The sequence below is a fragment of the Crinia signifera genome, chromosome 1, assembly GCF_055691185.1.
Source record: "Crinia signifera chromosome 1, ASM5569118v1, whole genome shotgun sequence".
Taxonomy (NCBI): domain Eukaryota; kingdom Metazoa; phylum Chordata; class Amphibia; order Anura; family Myobatrachidae; genus Crinia; species Crinia signifera.
This window is the reverse complement of record NC_139217.1, coordinates 422,317,703-422,343,745: the sequence shown is the minus strand read 5'-3', so window position 1 is coordinate 422,343,745 and position 26,043 is coordinate 422,317,703. Positions and strand designations below refer to the sequence as shown.

Here is a 26,043-nt window from a genome sequence, read left to right as displayed (position 1 = left end):
AGTGAAGCTGGCATTTTTAGAAGATATATACACATCTATCACAGCAACCTTGGCACTCAACGGGTGAAGCTTAAGCAGCACAGTTTATAATGACAGAAGCTAATTGGTTGCTATGGACCATTTGTCCCCTTTATCTCTTTTTGAAGATTTGATACATCTCCTTCATAGTAAGTAACTAATCTCCAATGACTCTTAATCTTACCAAACTTTTTGGATCCACTTCCACAATTCGAGAAATGAAATATAATTTTCTTCATTCTGTTGAGTCTTTGAAATTCATCTGGCAAATGGTCCAAAATCTGCTGATTCTCATGTAGAATAACAGATACTTCCGTCAAGTAGGAAAATTTGTGAATGCCACAAATCAGCAATTCTGAAAACACAGTGGAGTTCATCAGAGTTAGAGGCATACTTACCGACTTGGCCGTTCCATCCTTCCGGAGGGGGCAGCTCAGTCGGCTCATAGGGAACATGGCCGACACTAAGGTAAGCTTTGTAGGGGGGCGTGGTGGCACGACATCATGACACTGGTTCCCCGCAGCACACCCACTGGTGCTCTTTTGGGGCAAGGGCAATGGGAAAGGGCAGTGCCGGATTAAGCCCTCGGGGGGCCCGGGGCACTTTAGACAGTGGGGCCCCCTTGCACTTGTTATAACTGGCCGCACACTGTATGGGAGAATATTACACTGTCAAAACACAGAGTAAAGGCAGTATAAACTTGGTCAATGGGTAACTGCAGGGGGGAGATATATATATATATATGGGGGCAGTACGGATGGTGTAATGTTAGCATTACTGCCTCACAGCACTGAGGTCATGGGTTCGATTCCCACCATGGCCCTAACTGTGCGGGGTTTGTATATTCTCCCCGTACTTGCGTGGGTTTCCTCCGGGTACTCCGGTTTCCTCCCACAATCCAAAAATATACTGGTAGGTTAATTGGCTCCCAACAAATTAACCCTAGAATGTCTGTGTGTGCGTGTACATGTGGTAGGGAATATATAGATTGTAAGCTCCACTGGGGCAGGGACTGAATGTTGAAATGTTCAAATATTCTCTGTAAAGCGCTGTGGAATATGTGTGCGCTATATAAGAAACTGTTAATAAATAAATAAATATATACATATATAAAAACTCCAATAATGAGCGGCACTCTGAGACTGTATTTATGAAGAAAATCAGTGGTTTATTGCAATAAACCACTGAATTTCTTCATATATCAGTCTCAGAGTGCCGCTCATTGTTGGAGTTTCCATATGCAAGTGGACTGTGGACATTTTGAGGAGGGAAGGCACCTGAGCAAGGTAACAGTGATTCACCCTGGTTTACCCTGTGAGTGCCGGTATATATGTATATATATATATATATATATATATATATATATATACAGTCTTGCTCCCGGCACTCTGTTGCCCCTGTTGCGGGGTGTCTTGCCCAGGTGCCCTCCGTGGTGGAAATCCCACTAGTATATGCTCCTTGTCGGCGGCGGCACTCAGGGACTGTCAACACTGGTACTGTGGTGAAAAAGCCTTTTAATCTACGTTTCGGCAAGACCTCCGAAACGTAGATTAAAAGGCTTTTTCACCACAGTACCAGTGTTGACAGTCCCTGAGTGCCGCCGCCGACAAGGAGCATATATATATATATATATACCAGCGAACTTCCAAATAGTTGAAGAAATATATTCTCAGTTCTCAGAGTAAGTGAAAACAGGAGGCGGCACTCTCAAAACAAGTGAAATTTCTTCAACTATTTGGAAGTTCGCTGGTATACTACCTTTGTGGAAGGCACCTCCTTTATTGCACCCCCTGTTGTTCCAAGTGCCAGTCTCGTGTCTACTATATATATATATATATATATATATATACATACATTCATACCACATGTGTTTATCCCTCTGCACCTTACTCTGTAGGACTGTAGGAGACGTCACAGTCCCAGTAGCGCACGCAGGGGGGTTTCTGAGTACCCAGAACCCCCCAGGAGTCTATGGGTCCTAGGCTGAAAGCTGAGGGTCCCCTCTTTCCATGAGTACAAGAATTTTTAAAATCGGACCTTGGGAACTGGAGATATCTGACTTCAAAGAAGTGGTCCCCATCCAAGCCTTTTAATTGCTGTTCCCAGTCAGATATTTCAGGCTCTGTCTGACGTACAGTTTATCTGATGGTATATTCCAAAAGCTGGGACTCTCCCCCTTTGAAGTACACTAGAAGCTTGTTTCTACTGTTCCCAGAACCAGAGATATCAGCCTTCAAGCAGCTGGTTACTGCTCCAGCTCCACACACCTGGTATGTACTTTTATATACTCGTTGGCAGATTGCTCTGCCTCCTGAAGTCTGATCCTCTAGTCCCCAATAGAATTTGGTAGGTGGGATTCTCTAGTTTTAATTCCATTAAAATCTGAGAAATCTATTTCCGGGAACTGGAGATATTTGCAGTCAAGCAAGTTGTCCTCCCACCAGAAAATTATGATTAATAAGCCCACTCCACTATACACCCTTCTTCTGCATATTAAACATCTTCTACCACCCCGGAAGTTATGTATCAGGGCCCCTTCATTCAGCCCAATGCCCCCTTCTCCCACCTCATCTCCCACCATCTGTGCAGTAAAGAATAATTAGTGGAAATTACTGATCCAGGCCCTACATGCTGAGCGGTTGATATAATACCCCCTACCACCCGCGGGACATCAAAGCATATACTGGGTCACCTAAGTGTCCATCTCCGTGCTTTGCTCCGCCCCTCTGGAAACCCCCTTCTGAAAATCCTAGCGTTTGCCCCTGACTCCCAGTGCCTGCCTCTGATTAAAAACCCTCCCATGTCTAGGCTGCTGCTGCTGTCCTCCTTGGGCCTGAGAAGCATGTAATGAACCAATCAGAGCACAGCACAAACCTCTCAGCCTCTGTCCTCTTGTCATGAGACTTAGTCAACTCCCAGTAATACACTGCACACTTGTGCAGTCAGTATGCCCATGCTAAACACCATTAATCATTGTCACATTGGCAGATAGGTGAAGCTGCAGCACTACCCCACTCCTATGCACAAAACGTTTAGCTAAAAAAAAAAAATATATATATTTTTTAAATACATGCCGACCACCGTGGGGCCCCTAGCTAGAGGGGGGCCCAGGGGAACTGACCCCTTTTGCTCCTTCTTTAATCCATCCCTGGGAAGGGGGGGGGGGGGGGTAGAGGAGGGTCAGCTCCCAACTCTAAGTTTTCAAACACATGACAGTTAGGATCTGTGTTTATCACTCATTGATATACAGTATGAGCCCCGAACTTTTATTGTGTTACAACTGCCATAATTAAAGATGAGCTGTTCGTATTTCAAAGAATTGGAACCACTCCAAAAACTGAGATCAGAGCCCTGTCCTCCCGCTGTCTGAGGGCAGTATTCAATGAGAAAAATTCGCTGTGATTTCTGGAGAGTTTGTGCTTTTCACGCGGTGGAGAGAGGTTTTTTTTCTCCAAAGGCGAGCCACCCTATTCAATGTGAAATATTCTCCGTCTTTCTAAGTGATTCTCGCCGTCTCTCTCCGTGTAGAAATTCTCCATCTTTTGATGGAGAGCAGGAATGTGAACTTTTAAACTAAAAGGGTGTTTTTTTTAATTTTGGTGTCAAAAAATCAGGTTTTTTTTTCTGTGAAGGGCCATGTTATTTTTATTCATGTGCCTATAGCACATGAATATATATTTAATTTAAAAAAAAAATATTTTTTTACATTTTTTTTTTTTTTTTTACACAGTGCAGCCAGCAGGGGGCCGGAGCGCTCGAGCCGCTCATTAGATATTCATATATTCACTGCACCCGATGCACGTTCGGGTACAGTGAATACTGGGTCCCCCGCTGGCTATAGGGGGGGCAGCCTGTGCTGCCTGGGTCCAGGGGAGCCCTGCTCCCCTCCCCATATCCCCTGCAGCAGCCAAGAGAGACTTTAATCTCTCTTGGCTGCTACGTCCCCCGGCTCCCTGACAGCTCCCTGCCGCGGACGCTCGTCCGCTGCAGGGGTTAAGACTCGCCGCGAGTGGCGGCGAGTCTTTAACACGTTGAATAGGGGGAGCAGGAGGCTCCGGAACACGGAGAGTGCATGGCGAGAGAAAAAATCTCTCGCCATGCACGGAGAATATTTAACATTGAATACTGCCCATAGTCTCGTGAGACTCTGCATCCCATATAAGGCACTGTGGCTCAGTGACATAACATTGCATGTTTGGCATGCTAGGGTGCTCACTCTACACTGGCAAGATTTTTTTTGGTACTTATGTATTATCTGGGCGTCTGATTTTTTAATTGCATCGCATTGCATGCAATATAGTGGCATACAATGCAATGCAATGCAATGCAATGCGATTTTTCATTGTAAAGACACAATTTTTAATTGTATAGTCAACCATGGGTGATTTCATACCCCCACTTTCCAACTGCGCATGGAGTTGATTTTATATAGTGTGGCGAGCGCAGCGAGCCACCGAGCCCGAATTGTGGCGAGCGCAGCGAGCCCCGCGAGGGGACGCAGAATACATGTAAAGTTATCCACGTCTTTTTTTTTTTATACTGTGCAGTAGTGGGAGGCTTTTTTGTAATACTGAGCATTTAGTCCTGTGACTGCTGGCCATAACCCACTGAGCATTTAGTCCTGTGACTGCTGCCCATAACCCACTGTGCATTTAGTCCTGTGACTGCTGGCCATAACCCACTGTGCATTTAGTCCTGTGACTGCTGCCCATAACCCACTGTGCATTTAGTCCTGTGACTGCTGGCTATAACCCACTGTGCATTTAGTCCTGTGACTGCTGGCCATAACCCACTGAGCATTTAGTCCTGTGACTGCTGCCCATAACCCACTGTGCATTTAGTCCTGTGACTGCTGGCTATAACCCACTGTGCATTTAGTCCTGTGACTGCTGGCCATAACCCACTGTGCATTTAGTCCTGTGACTGCTGGCCATAACCCACTGTGCATTTAGTCCTGTGACTGCTGGCCATAACCCACTGAGCATTTAGTCCTGTGACTGCTGCCCATAACCCACTGTGCATTTAGTCCTGTGACTGCTGGCCATAACCCACTGTGCTTTTAGTCATGTGACTGCTGGCCATAACCCACTGTGCATTTAGTCCTGTGACTGCTGCCCATAACCCACTGTGCATTTAGTCCTGTGACTGCTGGCCATAACCCACTATGCATTTAGTCCTGTGACTGCTGCCCATAACCCACTGTGCATTTAGTCCTGTGACTGCTGGCTATAACCCACTGTGCATTTAGTCCTGTGACTGCTGGCCATAACCCACTGAGCATTTAGTCCTGTGACTGCTGCCCATAACCCACTGTGCATTTAGTCCTGTGACTGCTGCCCATAACCCACTGTGCATTTAGTCCTGTGACTGCTGGCCATAACCCACTGTGCATTTAGTCCTGTGACTGCTGGCCATAACCCACTGTGCATTTAGTCCTGTGACTGCTGGCCATAACCCACTGTGCATTTAGTCCTGTGACTGCTGGCCATAACCCACTGTGCATTTAGTCCTGTGACTGCTGGCTATAACCCACTGTGCATTTAGTCCTGTGACTGCTGGCCATAACCCACTGTGCATTTAGTCCTGTGACTGCTGGCCATAACCCACTGTGCATTTAGTCCTGTGACTGCTGGCCATAACCCACTGTGCATTTAGTCCTGTGACTGCTGGCCATAACCCACTGTGCATTTAGTCCTGTGACTGCTGGCCATAACCCACTGTGCTTTTAGTCCTGTGACTGCTGGCCATAACCCACTGTGCTTTCAGTCATGTGACTGCTGGCCATAACCCACTGAACATTTAGTCCTGTGACTGCTGGCCATAACCCACTGAGCATTTAGTCCTGTGACTGCTGGCTATAACCCACTGAGCATTTAGTCCTGTGACTGCTGGCCATAACCCACTGTGCATTTAGTCCTGTGACTGCTGGCCATAACCCACTGTGCTTTTAGTCATGTGACTGCTGGCCATAACCCACTGTGCATTTAGTCCTGTGACTGCTGCCATAACCCACTGTGCATTTAGTCCTGTGACTGCTGCCCATAACCCACTGTGCATTTAGTCCTGTGACTGCTGGCTATAACCCACTGTGCATTTAGTCCTGTGACTGCTGGCCATAACCCACTGAGCATTTAGTCCTGTGACTGCTGCCCATAACCCACTGTGCATTTAGTCCTGTGACTGCTGGCCATAACCCACTGTGCATTTAGTCCTGTGACTGCTGGCGGTACTTGTTTCCTAGAACGGCCACAACGATTTAGATCGTTGTGGTCGTAAGATAAAAAATCGGATCGATCGCATCGCATGCGATTTGGTCGCATACGATGCGACCGATCCGATCGACCGATTTTTCACCCGATTTTTTTTTTTTTTTTCACCAGATTTGTTTCAATTGCCCCCCCAAATGTTAATAAGTGTGCTAGACCCCACGATAGACGTGAACCCGAAGCGTGGCGAGCGCAGCGAGCCCGCGAGGGGCGGCGGTGCGCGTCCTCCGACCTTTTCATTCCCCTACTATCCACTAGGGCGTGGAGTGAGAATATAATAGTGTGGCGAGCGCAGCGAGCCACCGAGCCCGAAGCGTGGCGAGCGCAGCGAGCCCCGCGAGGGGACGCGTCTAACTTCACAGGTATACGCGTCCCCTCGCGGGGCTCGCTGCGCTCGCCACGCTTCGGGCTCGGTGGCTCGCTGCGCTCGCCACACTATTATATTCTCACTCCACGCCCTAGTGGATAGTAGGGGAATGAAAAGGTCGGAGGACGCGCACCGCCGCCCCTCGCGGGCTCGCTGCGCTCGCCACGCTTCGGGTTCACGTCTATCGTGGGGTCATGGCGGGCACATAAAAAATGTGAAATGGGTCATATTGGCCCATTTCACCTTTTTTATCATTTTTCCCTATGTGAGATGGACTTAATCAAGTCCATCTCATCTTGTGCCATTATAATGGCACAAGACCGACCGATTTCAATGTTAAAAGATTTTTTAACATTGAAGTCTATGGAAAAATCGGGTCAATCGGTCGGTCGCATCGCGGCCGATTTTAATTGGTCGCGACCGACCGATTGACCCGATTTCTGTCAATCAAAGTGAAAAAATTGTAAAAAATCGGCCACATCGTGAGGATCGTGTCCCTTAATTAAGAGCCACGATCACTCACGATTGTGGCCGTTCTAGGAAACAAGTACCCTGCTGGCCATAACCCACTGTGCATTTAGTCCTGTGACTGCTGGCCATAACCCACTGAGCATTTAGTCCTGTGACTGCTGGCTATAACCCACTGTGCATTTAGTCCTGTGACTGCTGGCCATAACCCATTGTGCATTTAGTCCTGTGACTGCTGGCCATAACCCACTGTGCATTTAGTCCTGTGACTGCTGGCCATAACCCACTGAGCATTTAGTCCTGTGACTGCTGGCTATAACCCACTGTGCATTTAGTCCTGTGACTGCTGGCCATAACCCACTGTGCATTTAGTCCTGTGACTGCTGGCCATAACCCACTGTGCTTTTAGTCCTGTGACTGCTGGCCATAACCCACTGTGCATTTAGTCCTGTGACTGCTGGCTATAACCCACTGTGCATTTAGTCCTGTGACTGCTGGCCATAACCCACTGTGCTTTTAGTCCTGTGACTGCTGGCCATAACTCACTGTGCATTTAGTCCTGTGACTGCTGGCTATAACCCACTGTGCATTTAGTCCTGTGACTGCTGGCTATAACCCACTGTGCAAGACAGTTTATATTATAAAGGGATTTTCCTGATTTAAAGATGCATCATGTTATGATGAGGCAGATGTAACTTGGTGGATTTAGGTGTAGTATGAACAGCTTTGGGCAATATCTGGCCATTAGTACAGTAAGTATGGGTTTGGAATTGAATATTAAATAGCACATGCATTTTACAAGGATGTGCTGATTTAAGTAATTGTAAATGATTGTAAATAACACATTTAAAAAATATTAAACCACAAGGGACACAGTACCTGGACAGCAAGTCCCCCGAGCATTTTCAACTTCTAGAGATTCTAGAGAAGACATCTGAAGAGTAAAATTTTGTTCCTCTGTGCTCAGATGTGTGTTACATAAAATCAGTTTTTTGATGGATCTCAGGGACTCCCCAATGGCCGGTCCAATATTCTTCAGGAAATCTCTGCAGTTGATCAGCTGGATCTCAATATGATCAGACATAGAGAACAAAACCTGAAATTTTTCACAGTTGAGCTGAGAAAAGTTGGTACTGTTAATACCAGTTGCTAGAAGCTTGAAACTTGGTACTTTGTATCCCATAAGGGACCTGAATGGTTGAAGAATTGACTCATCTATTTCAATTTCCTGAGGAGCAAGGGAAAAGAAATTTTCACAATCTGTGGTTTTCTCCTCATTATCTTGCATTGTTTTACTGAAGGAAAGATATGCGGAAGAGTAATCACTTTCCACTGTAGGTACTCCATATTTGTCATATGCCTGTTCCAAGTTTGAAAGGTCAGTTGGTACTTTGCATGAGCTTCTTGTATTACGCATGGAAAGCTTAACACAGCTAAAAAGACGAATACTTTCTGGGTACATTTTGATGAAAGTTAGTAAACTCCTGGAGGATGTCATGTTGAGAGGACTTACAGAGAAAAACATTGTTTTCCCGTTGAGAAACTTCATGATGATGGGAGCACAGTCCGGAAGACTTTTGCTCTGAACTGCTGCTTCAATAGCAAACGACATTAGTCGATCCATACAATGTACTTCAGGGGTTTCTATACGTAGTGAGTGAATAAAAAGGTACTCCTCAAATTCAAGTTCTGGGTGATGTTGCAAATGTTCTCTACTGTCTAGATTGCTGTCCAGTGCCTCAGGCCTGTCATACAAGCTGAATAAATAGCTCAGGATCTTTGCAGTTGCCTTTGTGGAAATGCTGCTGGCATACTTCAGGAAATAGCTGTAAGGTCCGATGATTTTGAGGAAAGTATTTATCTGATGAAGGTAATTATAACCTTTGTTTAAGTCCTCCTGTTTTTCAGACTCTAAAAGTTCGCTCAGTCTCTTTCCAGCCAGAAACTCCTGAAATAAAGGATCAAAAAACCTGTACATCGACTGAAGCCTCTGGGCGGTGAATTTGCTCAAAAGTCCATATTTGATGGCTTTGTCACTTTCCACACCGACTGCCCTTAGGTCATGCTCTGTGAAATGAACTTGGTGCTGAAAAAGACCTTGGAGGGCAAGTTCTCCACATGATGACACCAGAGAATCCACCAGTGGAATCTCATTAGGGAATTTTGCTGTGTAATATTTCAAGTATGTTTTGAAAGCATGTATGTCACTAAATATATGACAGCCAGGGTATTGAATCCAGGAGGAACATTGAGCAAGAAGCACTAAAGGTGTTTTCAAGATGGCTTTTAAATTTTCAAGTGTTTCTAATTTCAATAAAAATGTCTTTACCCACTCGATATCATGTGAAAATAGCTTTTTCACTAAATACAGAGTAGAGTATAAAGGAAATACTTGGATGCTCAGGATGGTTCTTGCATTTTGGCGCAGCTTCCAACCTTTGTCAGTGCTTACTGTGACGGCCAGACTCACTCTGTTCCAGGGGTTTTTCTGTAATAGTTCTTCTATGGATTCTGGAGTGGAGTCCATCAAACCATAGTCATCCAGAAGAAACAGGACCTTCTCTTTTAATTGCTTTATGATGTTCCACAGGGTGTCTTCAGATAGAGATGTTGTGGATCCCATCAGCTGCTGGCAGATGATGTCACTCAGAGAATGTTGGCTGTCAGCAGAAGACAGAGAGATATAAAAGACTAGGCTGAACCTGCTGAGCACAGGACACCTCCCTGAGGCCCAGAGAATGGCAATCTTCCTGAGCAGAGCGGTTTTCCCACTGCCAGCTTCTCCTTCTATCATAGTGATGTCCCTCAGCTCTGACAGGATGTCTGGCAATGTGAGCTGCCGCACTATATGATTTCTGATGTCTTTCAATGCAACAGAGATATCTGCAAAGAGTGAGGTGAGATCTATGGAAACTGTATCTCCGAATGGGGACATATTATGGAAAGCCGAATCGTGATACTTTTCAATAAGTTGATTCCTCCAAGTTTCCACTGTTTCACAAAACAGAGCATTTCCCGTTTCTGTAAAAACAATTTCACGTCAAACAAATGTATGACATGCTGAATCTATCTATTTCCACGCAATACTATTTACAGTATCTTATACTATATTATACCTAATGAGGGGGTTCTGGCCAATAATCATTTGATTTTGGTTGCCATTCTTAGAAGAAATATAATTGAAAAGGCAAAAACAGTTTTGTTTTTTTCATTTTTAGAACCTTTAGTGAATTTACCCCTAAATCTTTTGTAGTCTCTTACCAGTGGAATCTCAAGTGGGATTGCATCCACTAAAATTAGGCTCTTCTACAGATAGATCAAACTTGCCTACTTTTGAAAACTAGTTTCAGGGAGATTATAGTTGGTAATAGAATTTTGCAATGCGCTCCATTGAGGGGTGTGTCATGCTCCACCCAAAGGGCGTGTCTAGTTCCATATATGGAGAGATTGTGAAAAGAGATTGTGAATGTGGCACCTAGAAGCGTGGGTGTGCACTGCTACATCTGAGAGGAATCTTTTAAAATGACTTATAGCCAATGTAGATGATCCACAAAGCAGTTAGTAAGAGATACTATACTTGGTATAGTGTTGGGAAATGGTGCTGATAATTCAATGTAAATGTATCTGTCTCTCATTCCTTTTTCCCCCAAAAATGTAACAGTGTAATGTGGGCTAGGTGAAATGAGGGAGATTGCTAGACTAATGAGGGAGAGAGGGAGATTACTGCTATTCCATGGAGTCTCCTGCAGAATGCAGGAGGGTAGGCAACTATGAGATACTGTAGATATCCACTTATAAACTTTTTTTGTCCAAAAATGTTTTAATGCCCTTTTGCTACATGACGCTTACCTGGTAGTGGTACTTCTTGTTTGACCAGAATACTTGTAAATGATGCACTCTGAAAACAACAAGATGCAAATTACACGTGAATACACAAGGTACAAATATACATAGTAGCAGTCATATTACTGTCTTGCCCTGGGTGCCGGAAATCCTAGTTTTAAGCCCTGCTGCTACTATATCCCTAAGGACAATAAATTACTGTCATTGCAAAGTGACACCCCCCCAGGTGCAGGGGGTGCAGCTGCTATGGGGCCCAGAGCTGAAAGGAGCCCACTTTGCCTGTCAAAGTATCATGTGCTGTATACATTTGGCCAGCATTAGGTGATAAATTGGGGCCCTTACAAACTTTTGCTCTGGGGCCCACATGTATCTAGTTATGCCACTGCTAGTATTTATTACAGTTCTGGATCTTTCCTCATAATATTGCAGACTATCATGTACAAACATAACATTACAAACATATTCACACGCAAATCACATGCAGTGCTGATATTCACATGCTGTAGCTGAGTGATTATTTGCTACTGCACATGGGCGGAATATTATGATAACCTGACGCATGCATCCCCCTGACTGTATGCACCAAGGCATATTTTGACATTTTCTCAACAGAAGACTGTGGGACAGTGCTGGGGTCCTTCAGTGACCAGAGTGCACAGGCTACAGCTTGCTGGCTAGAAAGGAGAGGGCCCAGACAATGTCTGCACACAGGACTCCTCCTTTCAAGAAGCGCTCCTGGCAGATGGTGGATTGCCTATAGCAATGTGACCCTGGGCAATAGATCCCGCCCAGATGGCATTGCGTATGCGATCATATAGTCAATGGGCCCCTGTGACAGGCAGTTATCGTCGTTCCCAGGCAGCGACTGGGGGTGGCCTGTAGTGAACACAATATATATATTTTGCTGGCGTGTGATGGTAGTGTAGCTGTGTGTCAGTAATAGTGGTTACATTCCCACATATACAGATGCTGCCACAGAGGCCATGTTAACATACAGACACTGCACTAGCCAGATGCAGATTTTGGCGGTGCACACAATCATGTGCTAGGAGCAGCGGCCACCTCAGAGTCATGCATGGATACAATGCCATACCTACCAAACTAAAATATTTACCGTTAATCCTTGAAATACTGTGTAATCCTTAGTATATTCCTGTATGTCATCCTTTGATTTTTTGCTCTGGAGAAATGCACACCTTTTAGAAATATAATTTAATTTCATTATTTTGTAACATACTGTATGTTGGAATTGAACATTATAGTTAATAGTTTAGTTTTTTAGCCCACAGACATTTACAGCGAGCAAATAAAATCCCGCAGGTCTCTCCAATAACCTCCAAAGTCAAACATCACTTATCAGCAGGTCCAGCATGGAAATCCCCCAGAATGACCCTGTGTTTGCAATCGCGAAAATGCATAGGACCAATGCCGGCTCCAGAGGTGGGTCTGCAGCAAAGTTCAAAATGTAAATAGGGAAGCCACAGACACTGCCACCAATTGTCATTCCAAACTGACTCACTGGTAGTTGGTGTTTCTCCCCTATTTGAATTTTGAACTATGCTGCAGCCAAACTTTGGAGCCACCAATACATAGGACCGTGAACTTATAACAGATTCTGGGCCTTATTCAGCAGAAGACAGATTTGCAAAGCCACAAACACGTAATTTTACTAATCCATCCACTGAAAATGCAAAAGGATATGTTTGCTGCAGACGGCCAGTAATGGTGTGTACACACAGAGCAATATGATTACTGGTAATATATTGCTAGCAATATATTGCTCAGCAATCATATTGCTCAGTGTTTCCTTTTCATCAGCGGTAAAAAGGTGATACTGTGGGAAAGCCGAAGGGGGACAACACAGCCAGCAGCCAGCCGCTCACCTGCTCCCCGGGTTTGTGATGCTTCTCCATGGGGGGTGCGGGCGCCGCTTCCTGCTCCATGGGGGGTGGCTACAGGCTTCACGGGGGGGGGGGGTGCCGATGTGGTGTGCGAGCGCTGCTCCCTGTCGACCATATATTGCCAGTGATATATTTGCTAATATCGCCCCCTGTGTGTACACAGCTTTAGCCTCAGCTTACTCAGGCTTGGTGTTGCAGAGGGCTTTACGATTGCAGGATGTATGCGCCCACAGACGCAGACCCCGGCTTTGACACTCCTGCATTTCCGGAAACACCAGCCGACCCCGCCTCCCCAACACCTCTTCCTGTCAATCAGGCAGAAGGGGAACCACATGCAATCACTCAGGGCCCATTCTGCACATGAGTACAACGGGTCCTGCACCTGCTGGAATCTTATTTAGTGCGCTGCAAGGTAAAAAAGGTTGAAAATCAATGCTCAGCCAATCAGAATTTTGTTTTTTAAATTTCTTTATTGCATCCTAGAAAATGATAGACAAGGAACATTACGGAGTGTTGTATAATGTGTAAGGGTGTGATGTTGTCAGACTGCGTGCAGGTGTGTGACCGTTACCTGATGTTCCTGTTCTCCTCTGGCACTGCTTGGCTGCTACCTGACTGCTTCACTTGCCTGCAATTCAGAGGGCAGAGGGACAAAGGCATCCCGGCAAGGCAATACCACGGAACAACCCCATGGAATGGTCACCACACGTTAGGACGGTGATCAAAAAGGATTTATTTTTGAAGCGAAAAGGACTGTGAATCACCGCTATGAAAAATAACTAAACAATGCAATAACAATAATGACAATTGGCAGTTTATGAATAAAGACAATTCTCCCTTATGATATTGTGGCACCATAGGCCGCACTTCGCACAATACCCCGCAGTAAATGCAATACACTGTTCAACAATCAATTCAATGGAAAGACAAAGAATAAAAATGTTCTATAAAGAGGATATCGTGCGCAATGGGGCCACCCGTAACTCCTGTAGGCCGCAATTCGCACGGTATGCTGCGTTACCGAGATCACCAGGCAATATGACTTCAGTGTAAACAATGCAAACCCTCAAAAAGACATGTAATAGTTTTACCAATAAATGACAGTAAGATGCAGCAACTGATACTTGCATAAGTAACCAAAAGTGTCCAGACACAACTGAATAAGTCCCTGAACTGCGCAGTTCTCTAAAGCAATAAGGTACCTGTTTGAGCCTAGGTGCACCGTAATTGAATAAGTAATTGATAAAGAGGTTTGTAATCCATGGCGAAGGCATCCTGAGCTTTGGCACTGTGTTGGTACTTCAGGCCATTCAAACAAGGGGTAGGATCTTTTAGGCAAGACCTGAGTCACTGCTGTCCCACACAACAACTATGGGTTTAGTGCTTTCCACACAAAGTCACAGGGGCATACAGAGGGTTAGTTGCAGCTGGGTGTCCAGATAGGGGAGCCCTTTCCCTGCTGACATGGGCTGCCGTCAGTATAGAGGAGGTAGAGACAACCTGTCCCAGCGGGTTGGTAGGGAGGCCTAAGATGGCTCCTGAGTGCGGTGGTGTCAGTGGGGCTAACATGCCAGTAGCAATGGTAGGTGGCAGGGGTAAGTGGGTTAGCGCTAGGGTACCTGTGCCTTTTGGCGTCGGGTGGCTCCCGTCAATCAGCGCCGCTGTGCCGGTCTATGGGTGCCGGGCGCTGCTGCTCTGTCTCCCTCTCTCTTTCATCGATCACAGCCGCTTCCTTGTGCGTCACGCTGTCCCCGCGGCTCTCTCTCTCTCTCTGCCGTCATGCTGGTCTCTGCTCTGTCCGGCCGCCCTGATCAGTCATTGCTGCCAGCTCCACTCCTTCGGCGGCTCTGCGCAGGATCTCTCCGCCTGGCGCCACTGCTCTCTTTGTGCTCGGCGCTTCACCCCGCTCTCCGTCAGGTACCGCTCTGCTCCTCACAGGTACCCCCTGCGTGCTCCTTTCTCTTCGGCGTGCTCCCCACACAGCACTTCACGCCCTGTATTCCAGCTCCTCCTCACAGCCACTTGATACATACACCTCTGCCCAGCAACAGGCAGAAACGCCCCCTTAACTTTGGCGCCCACTGAGCCACCAATGCACATAATCATTTTGCTTCAGGGAGTTCAGGTAGGCTCTGGATCCCTAAGTCCTGTGATGAGTGCAGCTGCAGGGCGGTTGCTTAGCAACCTAGTACAGGGAGCTAACACCTACAGCACAATTTGTAACAGTTTCTGGGAGCAGCATGGGCTGCAGTTAGGTGCAAACATAGTCAGTGCTGGCCACCAGTAAGTCTGTGGCATAAAAGAAAAGGGTACCCCAATTCTGGGATGCCACATGGGGCACTGCGGTGTGTTGCATAATGTGAAAGGGGCATTACGGTGTGTTGCATAATGTGCAATGATCATTGCGGTGTATCGAATAATGTGTAAGGGACATTGTGGTGTGTGGCATATTGTGTAACGATGAGCGGCCGGCGCAGACGCTTGTTTTTTTAAGTGATCCCCGCCATTTAACCTCCTCGCCGGCCTTATTGAATAAATCCCAGTGTGTCCGTTATCCTGGAAGTTACACATTCCAATTATGTGGGTTGATCTCAAGGAGCAAATCAATTACATGTGATACAGTATGTCCTGTTCACATAGATAGTTCAGTCAGCTGCTTACCCGCAAGTAGATGTTTGTTTGCGGCAACTGACGTGGGTGGAAGGGGGCTATGCTCGTCTGCCCGGAGTCTTAGGGAGAGTCTGTATGAGGCTGTCGTATCTCTCACCCGTGATGCCACTGGCTCCAGCTACGGGTGACACTGAAGTGTCCAGGCACAGTACTCACAGGGGGGAGTTCTGTATTGGAGGAGCAGTCAGCGCTAACCCTCTTTACGACCCGCTATCTGCACTGCCCTGCCGGCAGTGCGGTCTCTAGCCTACATGCTACAATGGGCTACCACCATCTCAGAATGGCTGCAGCACAGGGACCTGATGCGTTGCTGCCCATTATTGAACATCGGGCAGCATTGCATGCCCCATAGAAACCTATGGGTGATGAGGCTGGTGGCGGCATAGATGGGATCGCAGCAGGTATAGGAGATTGCTGTTGCCCCTCCATTATACATGCAGGGAGTACTTAATATGTGTGGCTAACCCCCCAAAATGGGTGTATATGGGAATAAATCACAAATCACACATTAGCCACACATTCGTAGAACTCACTGTGGAAACCACTTTGCATGTTCCTTCCAAGGGTCGTCATTTTCCTCCCAGTTCCCCAGACATCCAGCACAAGAGAAGCATTGGACGTTGTCTCTTGTACCTGCATTATTTTAAATGACAAAACATTATGGTAAATCATAACATCTTTTTGACCAATTAACCAGATACGTCCACCCACTTTGTGTTGTAAATATGTGTGTACAGGCTTGAGGATTAACTATTGGAGTGGTTTTACTGAAGATAAAGCAGGTGTTCGGTATAGCCATACTCACCGTTATACCCATTGGGGTGTCATACAGCTCAATAGCCAATACCCAGAACCTACACGTTTGAATTATCGGTACTTGTGTATTATCTGGGCGCCCAAGATTTCCATCGTACGACATAGTTTTGGTCGCATTGCATGTGATGCGATGTGACCAAATTGGACCTGATGGGTGATTACTATGTTAAATGCACCCCCATTGTTAACGCCAGCTAGCGCAGCCAGCCTGCGAGGGGCGGTGGTACGCGTCCTCCGACCTTTTCATACCCCCACTATCCACGTCGGCGTGGAGTTGATTTTAGATAGTGTGGCGAGCGCAGCGAGCCACCGATCCCGAAGCGTGGTGAGAGCAGCGTGCCCTCGCTGCACTCACCACACTTCAGGTGGCCGTTGTTAGTGGGGGTGGCGTTAACAATGGGGGTGCATTTAACATAGTAATCACCCATCAGGGTGCCTGTAGAATTTAATATCGCATCGCATGCCATTTCTAATGGCATGCAATGCAATATTTTATCGCACAGTGCGGGTCTGTGCGCCCGGAAATTGGGTCCCATTGCATACCTTAATTAGTGGTATGCGAAGCAATGCGATGGGCACCCAGATAACACACAAGTACCGAATTATCAACTCTGTCTTTCAGAGAAACCTTCCGTACTTGTGTAGTTTCACGGCGCCAGCATGGCGAGCGTAGCGAGCCACCGAGCCCGCAGCGTGGGCGAGCAAAGCAAGCCCTGTGAAACTACACAAGTGCCAAACCTTCTGCTCCACAGTGGGGGAGTCTGACAGGAATGTGGGGAGGTCAGATGGGCACATTGAGGTGGTAGGAGGGGTTCTGGTGGTATGTGGAGTTTTTATCAAAGACAACCGAAATCCTAACTTCAAATTGGATGCCAGTTGCTATATCCCCTTTGGCTAGTATTCCGCTATTTGAATGCATTAAACTAAGTCACATATTTTCATCAAATTCAACATACCGTACAGTACTTCATTTACACACTAAATAGTATAAAACTGATAAATACAGTAAAACAATTGGGAACAAAAATAACAAAGAAAATTACCTGTGAAGAAATATCCAGCTTGTGCAAGAACACATGGCTCCACTAGAGCATACGCAGGCCAGCAGGAAAACGTTTGCAATCTGGACTGTTCCTCCTGCATTGATTCCTTCCTCAGACTAATATGCGCAGGCTGCAAGCGAATGTCATACTTTGAGATATTCCCAACATCATCTCCCTGAATAAATCCACATAAAGGGTTGAATTTTCTATGGATCTCCAATGGAGTGGCAATTATTGATTGCTTGCACAGCACCAGCCCACAGCAGAAGCACTGACAACTGTACTCTACACCTGTCATGAACAAGCCAGCAGATGCCAGCTCTTGTGGAGACCACGTTGTCGTGGGTTCTACATCCAAGAGATTCCTCAACCTCTTTGCTTCACTTCTCATTGAGTAGTTGGGACCTTTGGTCAGCTGCTCACGTATCTCTTTGTGTCTTTCTTCCATTTTACTTATAATTTTGCCTACATCAACATGCATACAATATGATGGCAGCACGGGCTTAAAGGATGGGTCAAACTCAGATATGTTTATTAGATCCATACTTTCGGAAGACAATAACAATATTTTTAGACTGAATCTGTGAAAGTATAAAGAAAAAATGTAGTTAGAATGTACATCCTGCTGATTTGCATCCCCGACACAGTGCACCTAGTAATACTGTAAGACTTGTTGAAGATGAAGACCACTACTGCACAGACTCCATATTGCTTCCTCAGGGAGGCATCATACCCTTTGTCAAGATGGCTTCGATTCTACCACTACACATGCTCAGTGCCATCTTATTCATCGTTTTAGAGCATTACAGTGGATCACAATCCGGTTCCTGCATTAACTTACCGGCTGGTGAGCTGTATGACATCCTGCTCAAACTCCGCTCCTTGAGAACCTATCCACACATATTTCCAACAAAATGTACATAGAGAAAATGTTTGCAAAAGTTCAAAAAACACTTACAGTACCTTGTTGGTCACAGAATATGTACTAGGAGTGGACAGTCTGCAGACCAACAAAATCTAGGTGCTGCCCTTCAGCCCAGACAGAAGTCACATCACAACTAATTTTAATAGCACCTCCTGGATTCATAGTAATCAAGGGGATCCACTGACACCAGAGAACCCCAAGAGGCAATGAGATGCACTGCAGAGTCCTGAACGCTACCAATGCATCAGGAGTAAAACTGCTGCCCAGACGTCTGGAGTCCAGGGAAGAATAGGCCTACAAGAACATGGGAAAGTTTGTGCTGGGCCATACAAGGATATTCCCCATGCTCTCCTCAGGGGCTTAAGGCCCCCCATCTATCAGCACTAAAAAAAAAACCACAAATTCTGGGATTCTCTCCTAAAAAAATGTAAGATTCTTCAGTACAGTATTGTGCCTATACTATAGATGCGCACCGGCCACTTTTAGTGTTTTGTGAAACGTGTTTTGGATCTGTATTTGTTCCAAAACACCACCCACTATCATGTTTTGTTGTGTTTCTTGTTTTGGATCTGTATTTTTTTTTATTAAACCATAAAAATTGCTAAAATTGCAGAATTCTTTTTTTTTTTTTGCTCCTACGCTATTATTAACCTCAATAACATTAATTTCCACTCATTTCCAGTCTTTCCTGAACACCTCACATCCCACAAAGTTGTTTTTATGCCAATAGGTTGCAGTGAGGTATCTGAATGACTATGCTAAGCGACACAAATGGGCGGCACAAACACGTGGCCCATCTAGGAGTGGCACTGCAGAGTTAGAAAAACTAGGCCCCAAAGAGCACATAACTGTAATGCCAAAAAAAAGAGATGCATGATCAATCAATTAATCAATTATGGGCAGTATTACTTATGCAGCAGTACCAATGGACTTTAATGTCAGTGCCACTGAAGTGAACTTATGCAGCAGTATCACTGTGTGATAACTTCAATATGGGCATATGATGCCATACTGAATGGTCTTAAATGTAAGATACAATTTTGTTTGTAATATATGCCATCCCCATAGGGGACATTATATGCTATGCCATTATATATAGATAAGTGCCTTCATAGAAGACAGCCCAGACTTTCATAGAAAGGGTAGAGACAATTATTATTACCATAATACGTGGGAGCCCCTCTCAGAGGGAAGTGGGCTACCCTAAAAGGTAATCCCCCATGGACTTTAAACACAAAGAAGGGTGGTAGACTGCGCTTATTGATGACAGAGTGAGGAATATTAAAAATAAAAAATTGGATTTTAATTATGTAATAGCATGCTACAATATAAACACATGAAATTCAATATACACAATAAAAGGAGGGAAAGGGGAGGGAAGAGGGAAATGAAAAGTGCTGCATCCACTGAAATAGTGATGTCACCTTTTTCAGTCCACAGTTCAATGGGTAGCCGGAGAATGGTTTAAAGCTTAGCCACAGCGGTACTCAGTTGTAACTTCATCCAGATTTTAGAAGGGGGTAGCGAGCCTCCCAACTTGGAATGAAAGATGTTGTTTTGATGTCCGCTGGATGACTCTGGGTGGGTATTAGATAGGTGGCTTGCCTTCAGAAGGTGAGTGCCTCACTCCAGGTCAATAGGCCGATGATGGTAGGCAAATAAGGATCTCCAATGGGCTTTCAGTGGAAGAAGGTGGTAGTGGAAGGCAGCGTTTTTGGTGGGCAGTTAGGAGCCTGGGCCAATGCGTTTCGCCGCACAAAGCAGCTTTTTCAAGGTGACTTTAAACACAGCCTAACCAAATACCCCTGATTGAAGGGGCGACAATTTCATACCCTCCAACATGACCCATTCCATTAGGTACAAAATGCTCTGTTCCTGGACTTCCCTGCCAGTGGCAGTTACAGAGGTTGGACTCCAGCACAGTCCAAAATTCAGAGGGGAGGTCACATCAACTGCCAGTGAGTCAGGACAGTGATGTTTGGAGTGGCATTAGGTGTGGCTCCCCTTTTTGAATATTGGACTGTGCTGCAGCCTCACCTCTGCAACTGCCACTGGTAAGTAGGCCAGAAACAGAGCATTTTGTACCTAATGGAATGGGTCATGTTGGAGGGTATGCAATTTCGGACTCGTGGTGAACACTTTAATAAAGTTTTTATGCCCATGAGCTGAGCGGGAAACTGGTGCTGAGCATGAGGAGGGATATTTATAAGGACAGCCGTTAACAGCTGAGAGGGCAGTTCCCCTCAGGAAGGGGTTAACAGCAGAGCGGGGCTGACATAGAGTGTCCCTGAGGAGAGGTAGAACAGCAGAGCAGCGCAGCATAGCTGTGACAGACAGCGATGCTGGGGAAGAAAAAGAGTTGACTTGCCAGAGGCTGAGTAAGCCCAGACGAGTTCCCGGCTGCTGCAGTGTCCGTCCGGCGCTGACAGGAGAAAGCCGCGTGAGTCAGGAGGCGGCACCCACAGCAGAAGGCCAGGCTGAAGTGAGGTGCGTCACCGCTGGGCGGGAACTGAGGAGAGCCGGGTCAGAGCAGGCGGAGGCAGCTGAGGGACAGACCCGGCCGGTGTCTGAGGTGATTGGCAGCGTTACCTCACAGAAGTCAGGCGGCTGGTGCAGGAGATGGACGGCGCCAGTGAGGGGCGGCACCGGAGGCAGAGACCGGGCGGGCCCTGCAGCATATAGAGAGGGGAGTGGTGAGTGACTACCAGCCCACCCCAAAAGGCAGACTAATAAAGCTAAGGCCAGCCCCACTCCACACACAGAATAACTTAGTGCAAACGGAGCTGACAGCTGATAGTAAAATCTCCGCAGCAGCACCCGACTCACCTACTCCAGCTGTAGTGAGCCAAATTACCATCAGTGCTTATAGTTGTAATTTATTGGGACCTTACACCCGATTGTATCCAGGGATTGACTATTAAATGATCCTTCATTACTACACAGGATAACTTCTGCAGGCAGCATATTATTGTTCTATAAGTGTCTTCTGAGGCAGGATAAAACAGGGACTAGATATCTATAAGGCATTCATTAGTGCTTCTCAAGAAAGGTATTTATTACAAGTAGCAGACAGTTCATTAAGGAATCTCCACTGAAGCTGCAGTAAGGAGGAAGAGAGAACTAAAGGGAAAGAGCCATGCTAAGTTACATGCAGAGAAAGCTGCGGGTGTCAAACAGTTATGAAAGGAACACTCCAAGACTATTGTAGGTCAGCCCATTATTGCGCAATAATAACTCTAGTAATATAGAGGCCTCTATCATACAGTAATTGCTAGGAAGTTGTTTAATATTGTGACCCATAAATATGAGTTGTAAATGTATTGAACGTGAAATACTGAATTGCATAATACCCATTCTGTGAATAATAAATTGTTTATTCTGTTAATATTTTGCATACAATTAACCTTGAATCTTTATAGCTACAAGGAAGCCGGGTTCCCGACTAATAAAACTTTCTTTATTATACCGTTGTAATTTATTTTTGTAAAAATTATATGTTTATGATACTTACACACCTGTAAGGAAAGAACAGAAACACTTACCTGTGAAACCCTGTGATAGATTTCACAACTGGACTGGACTAATGTAGCAGTATCATTGGACTTTAACAGAAGTATTAATGGACTTATGCAGCAGTACCAATGGACTTCAACGGCAGTGCTACTGGACTTAACAGCAGTGCCACTGGACTGTCACTGGACTTATACAGCTTTTCGCTGTACTGCTGGACTTAACGGCATTTCCACTGGACTTAATGGCAGTAACACTGGACTTAATGGCAATACTGGACTTAATGGCAGTAACACTGTACTTAATGGCAATACTGGACTTAATGGCAGAACTGGACTTAACGGTAGTATTGGACTTATACGGCTGTCCCAGTGGACGTAATGTCAGTACTGGTCTTACCAGCAGTGTCACTGGACTTATTTAGATATTTTGTTTTTAAGTGTAATTTTTGTAATGTGACCTGTCTCCTGCTTACAGGTGGCATGGCTCCCGGATTCCCGTCTGTTGTGCCGAGTTACCATGGAGATGAAGACACGGGTGAGAGCTGCTGATTTCATCTCTATGCGGCCCGATGTCTGACAGTGGGATCCACGGAGTGGCGGCGTGGTCAGGAGATGGTGCCATAATGCCTTATTAAGTTAGGTTGTTATGTGGATTTTGTATCTGTGTCTCTCTTGAGAAAGGGGCTGTAGCCCCAAAACAAGCCGTTGAGGTAAATAAAGATGCTTCCTTATTATAGTATTGCTGCAGTGACATGCTGTTCCTGGTCGCCGGTGGGAGCTGGGAACCTTGTTCTGTATGTATGTATGTGTATATATATATATATATATATATATATATATATATACCCACAATAGTGTTATACGACGGCGCCCTACAATAGTGGATGGTAATTCCTGTCTTTCCTTATTTCACAAATCCATGAACAAAGACTTACTTTTTATACATAAAAAAAAACATTTATTAAAATATAATATAAAACAGGATTTTCATGTAAATTTCTTGTCATGGATATGGTTTTCCCTAGGACTTGTAGTCAAAACATTTACCCGACGCATTTCGTCTCTTTGTGAGACTTCATCAGGGGTGCAAATGTTTGTAAATCTACAAGGAGTAGAACACAATAGTAAATACTCACAGGAGGAGAGATAATTCCATAGATATCTATATAATGGACTAAATAATAGTAACAGATGGGGAACACACAAGTAAATACTATCATTCATTTACTAATTACTTCAAGATAATTATCTACATGTAACCTTAAGGATGGTCAGCCTTTTTACCATTTTTGAGAATCACGATATTGTTGGTAGAAAGTTTGTACTTTACCTTTAATAGACTTTGAAAAGTATTCTACTAGTGACATTGTGCAGGTTTCCTTAATGGGCTTTAAGGTACGATGGATACCTAATTCTGCAATGGGTCTTCCACCTATTGGATGGAGCCCTATGGTTATTGTAGAACATACTTATAGAAATATTTATAGATAGTCAACATCATAAGATTTTTTTGCCAAGGAAATTTCATTAAACTACACATCAGCTTTACCTGTAGTGTTAGGACTTGTAGTCATTACTTGTAGTATAATTTCATTATTGGTTCTTCTCAATATTGGTATTTAATGTATATAATTCCAATATTGAGAAGAACCAATAATAAAATTATACGCAAATGCACTTTGACCTCACTGACTGAGAAAGTGGGTAACTGGTGGTGTTTAGGGGGGACAGTAGGCATAAGTTTTGCATAGGGTGCCAAAAAAACTTGCACTGGCCCTGCATAGGAACACAAACAGACCAGTTAGATGCGGCATTCATGGCCCAAGAATCACAGCAAACAACTTGTTCTTGCCAAGAACAAGTTGTTTGCGCTGATTCTTTAGCCACGAGAGTTGTATCTGTTTTGCATGTAGTCAAAATATCTAGTAAGCAGTGATCATAATTTCATGATGAAGAGCATAGTCACAGTTTAGGTGGCCGTGCGGGATGCCGGGCAAACTGGATTTTTTTTTGGAAAGGTGCAATCATTTATAAAGGATGATTTTGCATTGTAAATATACGGCCGAGTTTTACCGGCATCCCACATGGCCACCGAACTAGGGAGGCTATTACATCCCACCCTTTGTGTTTAAAGCAAACAATAATATCTTGAACTTACCAAAGATGTCTGATATACAATATTACATCCAACTCAAATAGCCCAACGCTACAAAAAAGCTATGTAAATGTCTGCAACAAAAATCTTTTAAGATTCCCCCACGGCTGAGAAGAAACTGCTGAATAACAAGAGGATGAGGAAATAAGGAACTTGTTTTTACTTCAGCAAGAAGCTGTGAATGGGCTAATACAGAAAACAAGGAAGTACTGAACAAAATACAAAAATATTTATGTGAAACCTACACTTAGATGTACAAAAAATACTGTAAGTTTTTTCTGAATTAAACGACACTACCTTTTTATCCACTGAAACCACTGATTGATTACCCTGTACAATATATTATTCCAAATATCATCCAGATAGAATTGGAGTTACTGAATACAAACAGGGGCTGGCTGGTAACTTTCAGCCTGGGTGGCAGACTCAAGCAAGTGGCCCAACTTTTCTACCTACTCATGCAACCCAAAAAGTGTTGTGGGTGTAGTTTGCTAGGAATAAATTGCTGTTGCCTCTCCGGGCTTCTCCAGTGTGTGGGGTAAATTTAGAGCTGTCCCTAGGCATAGGCAAACTAGGCAATTTCCAAGGGACTGGCTCATCTTTACATTGGAGGTTTGGGGGGCACCCGCTGGTGCTGCCTACCTGAGAAGAGATCAGGTGGCAACCCTGCAGCCTACGCACACAGCGGAGATGAGTTTGCGCTGTATCGGGAGGCATACTTACCTACTTTCTGGCTGCCCTTTCCAGGAGAGGGCAGCCAGCTCAGGGGGGGGGGGGGGGTGGTGGTGATGAAGAGCAGTGAGGGAGGACGGGAGTAGTGGTATGGAGCAGATATGGAGGGTGGGAGTAGTGGTGAGGAGTATGGAGATAGAGTGAGAGTAGTGGTGCTGACCAGGGAGGGAGAGCAGTACCTCTTTATTTTACACCACCCATCAGCTGAACAGCAGCACTCAGGGGTCACTTCTCCGGTGTCTGGACATCTGAGTGGCGGGTGCCTGAGCGGTGGCGCTCCAGGCACCTGGGTGGTGGCGAGGCTGGGCATCTGAGCGCCGGGGGACCAGGGGATGCGTGGGGGGGGGCTGCCTACCTGAGAAGAGATCAGGTGGCAACCCTGCAGCCTACGCACACAGCGGAGATGAGTTTGCGCTGTATCGGGAGGCATACTTACCTACTTTCTGGCTGCCCTTTCCAGGAGAGGGCAGCCAGCTCAGGGGGGGGGGGGGGGGTGGTGGTGATGAAGAGCAGTGAGGGAGGACGGGAGTAGTGGTATGGAGCAGATATGGAGGGTGGGAGTAGTGGTGAGGAGTATGGAGATAGAGTGAGAGTAGTGGTGCTGACCAGGGAGGGAGAGCAGTACCTCTTTATTTTACACCACCCATCAGCTGAACAGCAGCACTCAGGGGTCACTTCTCCGGTGTCTGGACATCTGAGTGGCGGGTGCCTGAGCGGTGGCGCTCCAGGCACCTGGGTGGTGGCGAGGCTGGGCATCTGAGCGCCGGGGGACCAGGGGATGCGTGGGGGGGGGCTGAGGGGAGTGAAAAGGGTTGGGATGGGGGCGGAGCCACATGTGTGGCTACTTGTTTTTGGGCGTGGCCAGAGCGGGTGTGTCGTTTTAGCCACACCCACCGCCGTGCAATGCCATTCTAAAGGCATTGCATGGCGGTGGGCGGGGATAAAATGGCACGATTCACACCATTTGACCCGCAGACCCCCACCGAGGGAGGGTTGCCCTTCTTTCTGGGGGGCCGGGAGGGGGACCTGATTTCCGGGACCCTCCCGGCCATTCCGGGAGGGTAGGTAACCCTGTCGGGAGGTAGCGCCGCAGCTAGTGCAGAGGTTCCCTGATCATTGCAAATAAATATCGTGTTTGTTTGTTTTTCAACCGTTATTAAATTTAAATATTGCTAAAACATGTAGGTAAAGGTGCCTGTACATGGTGTGATGAGCTCTGTGCTTTTAGTACTAGATTGCATAGCATCTAGTACAAAAAGCATACAATATGCTACAGCGCCGTACTTTTTGTACTAGATACGATGCAATCTAGTACTGAAAGCATGGG

At 45.8% G+C, this 26,043-nt stretch overlaps 1 protein-coding gene across 1 annotated transcript in view; it reads right to left on the bottom strand.

The window, feature by feature from the left end:
• Positions 1–24,097, bottom strand: part of LOC146014548 (baculoviral IAP repeat-containing protein 1-like) — a 48,858-nt gene extending 24,761 nt beyond the window's left edge. Inside the window, exons 1-7 of the mRNA XM_083151598.1 lie at positions 23,988–24,097; positions 17,393–17,973; positions 16,067–16,166; positions 12,077–12,158; positions 10,969–11,017; positions 7,999–10,140; positions 203–373 (exon numbers count right to left, since the gene is read on the bottom strand). Coding sequence (XP_083007724.1) covers positions 203–373; positions 7,999–10,140; positions 10,969–11,017; positions 12,077–12,158; positions 16,067–16,166; positions 17,393–17,936 — 3,088 coding nt within the window. The 5' untranslated portion in view covers positions 17,937–17,973; positions 23,988–24,097. The remainder of the gene's footprint in view (positions 1–202; positions 374–7,998; positions 10,141–10,968; positions 11,018–12,076; positions 12,159–16,066; positions 16,167–17,392; positions 17,974–23,987) is intronic.
• Between the last annotated feature and the right edge of the window lie 1,946 nt (positions 24,098–26,043).